Raw genomic sequence first — 9,929 nt, 5'->3', positions numbered from 1 at the left:
CTAGACTGCTGGAACTTCGCAGCAGCTGCACACGCCCCATATATAAATGCCGGGATAACAGCGGGGAGGGACGGAACACTGACCCGGCCGGGGTCTCCCAGCAACACCACCCAACGATTCCCCTCCCTCCCAGCTTAGCTCCGCCCTTTGTAGTCTACGCTCTCTCATTGGGCGCCGCCAATTTTCTTGAAGTACCTCCGTGAGGGGGAAGGCCTGTACGGTTAACAGCGTACGAAAGCTGAGCGGAGCAGCTTTCCCCCCCCCCTCCTTCAGTCCTTGCTGTACTAGGCACGCGCTGAAAGCTTGTTGATTCGCATAGAGAAAGCACTGTTCTCTATACGCGCTGCAATGCATGCTGTCAACGTATAGCGCAGGGGTAGGCAAACCTTGGCTCTTTTATGACTCGTGGACTTCAACTCCCAGAATTCCTGAGCCAGCTTGGCTGGCTCAGGAATTCTGGGAGTTGAAGTCCACGAGTCATAAAAGAGCCAAGGTTTGCCTACCCCTGGTATAAGCGTATAGCTCCTCTCGACAGAAAATGTTTTAGGGTAGACATCGTGTGGAAGACTTACTGTTGCACAGTGCACTTCAGCATACGAAAGGCTGAATATAATTGGCGGCTGGTTCCCACAAGAACTGTAATAACGCCATGTGCTCAGGAAACTCCCATGAGGTTAACCACTGGCAAAGTACAAACGCGGCGTGCAAGCATAGCGTGGCTGTTGCACCTGCTAAGCCAGACAGGGCAGAAAGTCGGTGGCAAAAGAAAAGCTATAGGGCAGGACTTGACTGAACTGAGGTACGATCCTGTGTCTATTTACGAATTGGTCCTTTTAGCTCCAAGTTAGGAAAGATGAGACCTATGAATAACAAATCTAGGTTCGATAACTGCACCCAGTGCTGCAGCGCGATTGTCTTGTTACGTCATTTAATGTGGGGAGACGGGCGGTGGATGTAAAGAAACCCATCGTTATTCAATACTTTTCTCTCTGCCCCGAAGTCCGCCACTCCTTTGCACAGCTCGAAAGTTCTCAAGGAAACAAAGGCCCGGCCCGGGGATTTGCAGCCCGTTTCACACCCTTGCTGGGTTCGCTTGGGAAGATCGTAGAGAAGCAGGACAAACTTCCAAGGCTCCTGCGAAATCAATTGGGACGCCCCGCCAACGCCACCTCTTCCTCTCTCCGAGGAGCTTTGTGCCACGCGACGGGTTTTGGAAACGAATCCCTTTCGGGCCATCCGGCGGGGCAGGAGTTCCATTGGTGCCCACAAGTGCGTGTTAAGATTAGAGAGCGAACGATGGGCGAAGAGAGCACTCCCTTCCCCTCCGCTGGCCTCGCCTTCCCTTCTGAAAAGGGGATTTCCCCCCCCCCCCGCTCCCTCTCCCTGCAACCGCCCCACAACCGTTTACTTGGCAGACTTGGCAGCCACTCAAGGTCTTGTGATGCGATTGGCCAAGCCAGCTCTCTCTCTCCTTTGACACACAGCCTCAAGCTCTGCGCTCCAACCCGACAAAGCGCGCCGCTGCGCCTGGCAAAGAGCAAGGGAGGTGGGGCGGTCTGACGCCACGCAGCTGCGGAGCCACGTTCGGGCGCTCGCTGCCGTCAGCCCCGCCCCTTTGAGATTTGAGCGTCCGCCTAGGCCAGGGGTAGGCAACCTTGGCTCTTTTATGACTCGTGGACTTCAACTCCCAGAATTCCCGAGCCAGCTGTGCTGGCTCGGGACTTCTGGGAGTTGAAGTCCACGAGTCATAAAAGAGCCAAGGTTGCCTACCCCTGGCCTAGGAGGTTGGTACAGTAATGGGTCCTTCTTTCCTCTCCCAAATTCATCTCAGGTCTCTGAGCCAGTAACGAATGCACGCTGGCTGTTTTGTCATTTGCCGATGGAAACCTGTGCGTGTTGTATCAGACAGACGAACAAAAATGGTAGATTTAAACGGAGGAGAGGTGCTGGGGAGGTTTGCACTGAGTTAAGAGACATAATTTCTTTGCTGAAGTTTGTCTTTCCTAAAGGGTAAGCTCGCTAAAACGGCGAACTCTAGAATCAGCCTATCTGCAGCGCCTTATGGGAGCTATTCATACGCCCCCGCGTAGTTGTAACTCTTTTAACGTCAGTGAAAGCAAAGCGCCCCCTTTTTTTTTGCAGAAAAAGTAACATCAATCTTTCAATCCCACCTCTTTGTACAATTAGCCATACCCTAAGCGAATATATATAGAAACTAAATGCAGTTCGGCTGGCGAATGGCCTAAAACGCTGGTAGGAATATACCGGCTTACTCTTCTTCACACAAACACACCCGTCTACCCCCCCGATCGAATTGATCGGCGCAGAAGCACGTAGAATGACAGCCCTGCGTTTTACTAAATGGCGGACGGGCGGCTGGTATCAGTAAAGGGAGCGAGTGAGGGTGGGGTTCCCATCTCCCCTCCAGTTTGCAAGGACCGTCTTTCCAAAATGTCTTTTGGAGAAAAAGGGCCAGGCCCTCCAAATCCAGGGCTTCTCGGTGGCAAAGCCGTGCCGACTTCAAGAGTCCCTTGGATCTGGGCTTTGCACCTTCGCCTCTCCCTTCCACGACCATTAGGTGCCCAGCTTCTCTTCCTTCCCGCCTCGCCCCGGGGCTCCCGGCTTGAATTTTCTCTTCGGCCAAGCAGGCGCTAACCCGCCGGGCGCGCGTCGTTCTCGTCGGGAGGGAGGGAGGGAGGGAGGAGAGGGCGCCTTTCAAGTAACTCCTGTTGCTAAATGGCTGCGCAGAGAAATGTCCTCCGAGCCGTCTCCAAGGCGAGTGAAAGGTCAGTCTCCGAGAGCTACACTAGCCGAAGTGCGAGCGTTCCCCAGCGGGCGGCCACTAAAGCGCAGCAAGCGTGAAAAAAAGAGCCCGGGTTAACCTTTGAGCTCCAACGCCTGGGCAGCTAGGAGGCTGAGGCTTCGAAATTGCCTTGCTAACAAGCTGTGGACGTGACAGCTTCGCGTACTGACGAGAAGTAGTTACGGAAGGTGGGGATGCCCCCTAGTGCTTGCATCCTGTAAAGTGAAAGCAAGCTTCCTAAATCGAGGAAGTGGCGAGTCTTGTAGCCAAGGTTGCAAAAACAGCAGTAGCCTTCGCTTCTGCGCTGGGGAAATGGGAAGGTCTCCCCGGGTTTAAAATAATTCTTTGATTTTCGGTAATAAAACCAAACACCGCCGGGATTTTGTTTTCTGACCCCACCCAGTGGTTATTCAACGGCGGTCTTTTACTGTCTATTGTGACGTAAAAGGCTATTGAACTCATGCAATTCACTATATAAAATTGCAGTCTTAAAAGGATTTTCCTAAAACATTTTTAAATACATTTATCAGATATTTTGTGCATCTGGTGAGACAAAATACATCCAAAGTTGTTAATTCTTATTAGGGAATGCCCCTTTCTCCCCTTTTCAGTTTAAGAGTTGCAGTGAACAGATACCTATAATCAACACTTGAACAACCAATAGGTAAGATAGCACACTCTGATTAAATACTTTACACAGAAACCACTCAATAATAGACTTTTGTTCTTTTACAGCTGTTGTTTAAGGTTTAAAGGTTTCTGATTGAAAAGTTATACAGTAACTCATAGTATGATGAAATGTGCATAGAATTAATTACAATTATTTGCTATTCATAAACTAAAGGGATATTAGATGATTTAAAACATACTTTAAATCCAGTGATAAGCATGGTTCTTAACATTATTTTTGTTTACTAATTAACCAAGACTAGAAGTTGCTAATGCCACTTAGATTTGAACCATTGTGCTCTTTCCTGTTTTGTTAATATCTGCAATGCCAAGTCCATGCAGGGAGTGCCAATTATATGAAAGTTTAAAGCTTAGAAAATTCACATTCAGGGAATCAACGTTACTTAACTGAAAAGAGTGTGTGGTGTATAACAATGGTTCACTATCTTTTGTTGCACTTTATATGCTTTCAAGTAAATCCTAAGAAATCTGTGAATATACTTAGTTTCCTTTTTATTTTGTTAAGTACATTTAATACATTATCTTTTCTTTTACTTGTATCATTGGAAACCAGCTGGACATACATTAAACATAGTTAGAAAAGTCTATTGGTCCATTACTCATATAGGAACTACTGGTAGTAATATTTTAGGAAAATATTACTGATAATTCAGATAAGGCACTGAAGACTTCATTTTGCCAGCAGGCCTGGAGAACTCAGAGTGAGATGGAGCCCATCGAATGGGTTATTTGACTGGATAATGAGGGGTGTGTTTTTTATTATTATTCTAATTTGTGTTTTTATTGTTTGTAAGCCACCTAGAATCCCTGTGAGCAAGTAGGCAGCTATATAAAATTTCTAAATAAATAAATCTGTTCTCCACAACCCAGATATTTTTTACCCATGATGTTGGGAATCAGAAGAGTGTGTGTGTGTGTAAAACAATTGTTCAGAGTCAAGCAGTGTCATATTAGTCCACTGAAGATACATTTACTAGCATAATATTCCAATTTTTCAGTATTATCTTGAACTTAAGAAAACATCATCTAGGTAGTGGTTGTATAGCAAAATAGTATTATAGCACCACCTAATGCCTGTTTCAAGTATTTATATAAAACAAAGCAAACTGCTACCATATAATAACATTAGAGCTGAGGTATTCTGCAAAGTATGAAATAGATTTATTCATTGAATGATTAGGAAAAATGAAAAGTTATATTTTGAGAATTATAGGTGACTATCTATCCTACATTACAGCATTCTAGTGCACAATTGCTTATATCCAGCTGAATGAAAACAAAGCATATTTGACTGCCACTCTGTAGTTATTCCCCAATCAAGTCTTAAAAATCAATCATGATTTTAAAAAAGTTAAAAAAAAATCTGCTGTGATATAACATTCAGCTTTATTTTAAGATTCTTTTACAACTCTGATGCAATTATTAGTGCATAGACTGTGATATACAAATAAAAGAAGCAATGCAATCTGACATATTTCTATATATGAAAACAGGAAGAACAACTTACAGAATAAAATCAGTTTCACAGATGACCAGCATCTGTGCAAAGCTATAAAAAATTTCTTGCCCCAAATGAAAATTACATATTTTAACAAGTTGATCCCTTTGTGTTAATTTGAATGAAGACTTCAGTGGATTTATGTACAAGAAATATCTAACATTTCTAGATACAGTTCTTTGTATGGGTATGACACAAAAAATAACTGCACCCTCTCATGTTCACAAAGCAGTTACATTTGGTAACTGACAAAGAGCAAGCAGTTGTATTTCACGTTTTTCCTAACTTTTGCAAATTCCATTTCCAACTTCAAGCAAACTTAGTATCTTAAGGCAAAGTGATATTCTTTCATTCTGAATAGCTAACTTCGTAAATTCTACAGACTGTGAAAATTCTGGAGTTGGAGGCATTTCTTTAAGAAGCTGTGTCACAAGTTGGGCCTGATCTGATGCTAATCTTGCCAACTGACAGAGTTTTCTTTGCTCACATGAACTAACATGAGTCACTGGTATGAGCAGAAGGAGATGTTTACTGAGCTGACGTACCTCTGTTAACTTCTCAGCCCAAAAATTTGTTTTTCCTTTGTCAAACAGGTAGTCATTTCCCATCTTCAGAAAAAGAGAAAAAAAATGTTTACAATTACCTAGATCAAATAAATATGCAAGAATGCCCATATGATATATAAGCAAACAAAGCAATGTTAGATGTACAGTACAATCAGACTATACTGTAATCAAATCAATAAAATTCACATCACGTTTGAACAACAGAATAACATCAAGCACCCCATTGTTCATGAAACCCAGAAAAGAATGATACCCATTCCTTATGACCAACCACAGGGATTTTCTTTGTTTCCTTCCTTCCTTTCCTCTACTCTTCAGCCTGGCAATCACTTACCAAAGTAAGTAACTCACAGATTTTGTCACCCTTTCCAGCCATGCAATAAATTTAGCATATGAGGTGGTTAAAGGGATTGAAACTAAAAGGCAGAGGTGGAGTTTAATTTCAGCATCTGATGGGGGGGACAATCAACAAGTCTCTCCCTCCCAGCTTTTTTTTTTCTTTATTGAAAAAATGTGGCTTTCTGGTGGTGGTGGGGATTCTTAAGCAAGGGAAAGGTTTTGGAAAACTCATCCTGAAGCTGCTACCTTTGCATACAGGTAGTTGCCTTCCGCAAAGCCTACCGAGAGCCAGGAGAGGAATGCAGTTTCCAGAGAGCCAACTGATTGGGGCAGAGGCCCAGTCCACAAGTGCAGCTTCACTGGCCAAACACAGAGGTTTGTTTGGAAGCCTCTCAGCATTGGAACACAGTGCTAGGCCCTAATCTAGCTGGGCTTTTTCCCCTGCTAGGCTGTTTTAGCTCTGCAAAGCTTTTTGCTGCCTCCTTTATGGGCTCAGCTGGGTGGGAGGCCTCCGAGGACACCCTCCCAGGTATCCTATGCTCATTTAAGGACCTTTGCATTCAATTAACAGTGGCATCAGGGAGAGCAGGGCGTGGGGATCATTAAGTGAGGCTGACTTAACAGTTCTCACCACCTGTGTCCATAATGAGCAAACTCCATTATGGTCATCGATCAAGAATTACCTGTACATTCCTGTAGCCATATACTATATCAGATATTTGTTTGAAAAAGAAAGCTACCAGCAATTTTTTTTGCTTAATGTTATTGATATAGTGGGCTTTTAAAAACCCAACTGATTCAAAAAATCTCTGGATTTTGACCAAACTTACAGAATATGATATACATAGCCCTACTGAGTTAGTTTAATCCAATATTATTTGATAAATCAGAACAGAAGAATCATCAACAGTTTGAGATTATAAACTTTGATCATCCAAGTCTGGATGCTAATTATATTCATAGGTGAATGATAACTAATTAAAACTGTACTGTGCTAATGATGAAAGTGAATTTTCAATGGAAAACACTTTTAATTTTAATATTGATTCTAAACTAGTTTCATATTTTAAAATAACATGTCTTGAGTAATTTAGTATAAAATCTGATAAAACATCTATGAACTATACAGTACAGAAGTAGTGGTTGACAGACTTACCACAATTGTAGATTTTAGATCATTCAAGTCATCTTCTTTTAACAGCCACTCCAGTAAGACTGAGACTCCAGCACCTGTCTGTCCCCATAACTGTAGCAGTTCACAAAGTAAGGAGAATGCTAAATCCAAAGCTAAGGCTGCATTTACTACATGGAAGTCAAGTTCTGATGAGGAAAATTAAAAACAAATTTTGAACTGCATGTTATTAGATGTTATTTAAATAGTACAGTATAATTATTAAAATGCAAATGTAATAGACATCTATTTATTCTTAATGTTAAATTATTGTTTGTATCAGGGGTACCCATCCTTGGCAACTTTAACACTTGTGGATTTCATTTTTCAGAATTCTAAGGAATTCTGAGAGATGAACTTCACAAGTCTCAAAAGTTGCCAACATTAGATAACTCTGTCTTACATCATCAACATTTCCACAACATGTTTGGATCCAACTGATAAATGTCTGACCACCTATGGTTCTTTTTCTTATCTAAAGTCAATCCACACAAATGTTGGTACTGTTTACAATACACCATCTGAATGCTGACTACATACATACATTTCAGAATGCATAGGTTAAAAATTGCATGATTTATTTATCTATTTAAACTGGGGAATAAATTTCTTTTTTTTCACAGATGTGAAATAAATTCCCTGAACCCTTCCAAAAACAGATCTTGCCTCCTTCTGGAATATAGTCCATCATCACATCAAGAAAAGTGTGATGTGGTTCTCAAGTTGACAGAAATGGTGTATCTCCCTGCACGCAGCAGTGCTGTTTGTGTATAATCAGTGAGAAAATCCTGGTTGTCAACTACACAGAGACATACATTCAAAATGGATAAAGGGGTGGGGGGAGGGGGAGTGCCATTAAAATTTTGTAATAGATTATTCGGTATAATTATAAAATGTCCTGCTCATCAGTTTTCAGGATTGTAAAGAGTATGAATTCTAACATTTAATTAGTTAACCTAGAAGGTATATTTTGCTTCTTTAATCAATTATATAGAAAGTCTTCGGATATATATTTTATGCTTATTGATTTTATTTGAAGATTATTATTCTTTTAAAGTATTTTAAGTTTCAGAACAAGTGCTTTTTATAAAAGATAGGAACTAAAGTGTTCTGAGTCATCCTTTTTAATCCATTTACTGTACATCTAGCCTCCCACACATGTACTCATTTACAAGAAGGCCTTTAATAGTGCCAGATATAAATACGTCTCTTGTACACTATTGTACACAAATCTTTTTTCTCATGAATATATGAAGAAAATACTTCCTATTTTACTGACTGGTCATATATAAACATTAAAATACACAATCTGTAGTGCTAAGAATGGGGTATTATTAATGAAAAAAAAATCTATATAGCAGATAAACTTTTATTTGTATACTATGAGGAACTAAACTGATTTTTACACAAAGGACAGCGTTGAATGCCGATATTCTAAATGCAATGCAGAAATAAACAAATTAAATTCAATTACAGTAATTTCTCCAAGTCTAATTATTTTCTCCACTATTAAAGGAAGCCCACTGTATTTGGTGGTGAGAGGATGAAATATTTCCTCATTGACATCTGGGGTTAGTAATCTAGATGGTCTAAGTCAGGGGTAGGCAACCTCGGCTCTTTTATGACTCGTGGACTTCAACTCCCAGAATTCCTGAGTCAGCCATGCTGGCTCAGGAATTCTGGGAGTTGAAGTCCACGAGTCATAAAAGAGCCGAGATTGTCTACCCCTGGTCTAAGTAGAGTCAACATACAGTTGTGCTGTGATTTAATTGTGCTAGTTGGTGTCCAGAACACAAGTTCAGATTTTTTTTCTTCTACAGCCTTCTATATATAATGGAAAGTACTTGTCTAGTTCTGGTACTGACAAGTATTTAAGACTGTATTCAAGTTATCTAGAGTAGAATCTTACCAGATTCAAAACCTAAAACTGGTATTTTCACTACTTGCACCCATTATAGGCATCTTAGGCATTTCACCATTTTCATCCACTTGCCTTCCAATGATTGAAGCAGTTTTGTGCTTTCCCAGAAATGTGTTCACCAATGCTGTACTCATTATAATAAAGCTTCTGGGAAGCAATCAGCAATTTAGTTCTTTTCTTGAATGGCCCTGTTACTCGATACATTGAAGTAAGCAGGAATTCCGCAGAGGATATGCTTGGGAAATTTATCAGTCACTCACTTCTTTTATAACTGTATATAAAACCTGCCTAGTTAGCAGCAGAAGAAAAATATTTTTGTATGTTTGACTAGCTGTTAAAATATTTATTAAATTTCACTGGAAAGGAATTTCTGCAGATCTTGTTTATTCAACTTGCTTCCTTCTGAAGTCTAGTGTTCATTGAAAGTTACATCAGGAGGAAGTACTTTACTATGGTTTGCTAACTCAAATGCTGGACAACAATAATGTTTAAAACAAAAAGAACACTGCAAAATATATAGCTCAAGAATTTAGTTACCAGTTTACTTCTTTATATTTGATGCTACTCTGACCAAAAGTCATTAACATTTGTAAATTCAAGTTCCAACATTTCATTAATACCACAGTAGTCATAGGGAGAATATATATAGATGTGCTGAAGTACTTTCTATATTCCAATTCAGTAGCTTTTTATATCATAAATCAAAAAAGCTGGAAGGGACCCAGTTGGTGATGTCCCAATCACTTCCAGAATGTTCTGCCTATTGAGTAAGCACAAACTTGTAGTAGAAACAAACTTCTGATCTTATAGGTAATAGAAATTGTTTGCTGTTGTCTCATCTATATCCGAAGTACTCACTGCTGGGTAACCATGATAGAAGTATTAATAATACAAGCCTGCAAGTGATAATCATATCGAGTGTGTAAAAATGTCATGATGCC

At 40.6% G+C, this 9,929-nt stretch overlaps 1 protein-coding gene across 1 annotated transcript in view; it reads right to left on the bottom strand.

The window, feature by feature from the left end:
* Nucleotides 1–4,412: 4,412 nt before the first annotated feature.
* LOC107284969 (thyroid adenoma-associated protein homolog) overlaps nucleotides 4,413–9,929 on the bottom strand; it is a 75,529-nt gene continuing 70,012 nt past the window's right edge. The window contains exons 14-15 of the mRNA XM_015813104.1: nucleotides 7,053–7,216; nucleotides 4,413–5,599 (exon numbers count right to left, since the gene is read on the bottom strand). Of these exons, the coding sequence (XP_015668590.1) occupies nucleotides 5,273–5,599; nucleotides 7,053–7,216 (491 nt within the window). The 3' untranslated portion in view covers nucleotides 4,413–5,272. The remainder of the gene's footprint in view (nucleotides 5,600–7,052; nucleotides 7,217–9,929) is intronic.

The sequence above is a fragment of the Protobothrops mucrosquamatus genome, unplaced genomic scaffold (assembly GCF_001527695.2).
Source record: "Protobothrops mucrosquamatus isolate PMUCROS unplaced genomic scaffold, P.Mucros_1.0 scaffold139, whole genome shotgun sequence".
NCBI classification, from domain to species: Eukaryota; Metazoa; Chordata; class Lepidosauria; order Squamata; family Viperidae; genus Protobothrops; species Protobothrops mucrosquamatus.
Note: the sequence above shows the minus strand (reverse complement) of the source record. Positions and strands in the feature narration are given on the sequence as shown.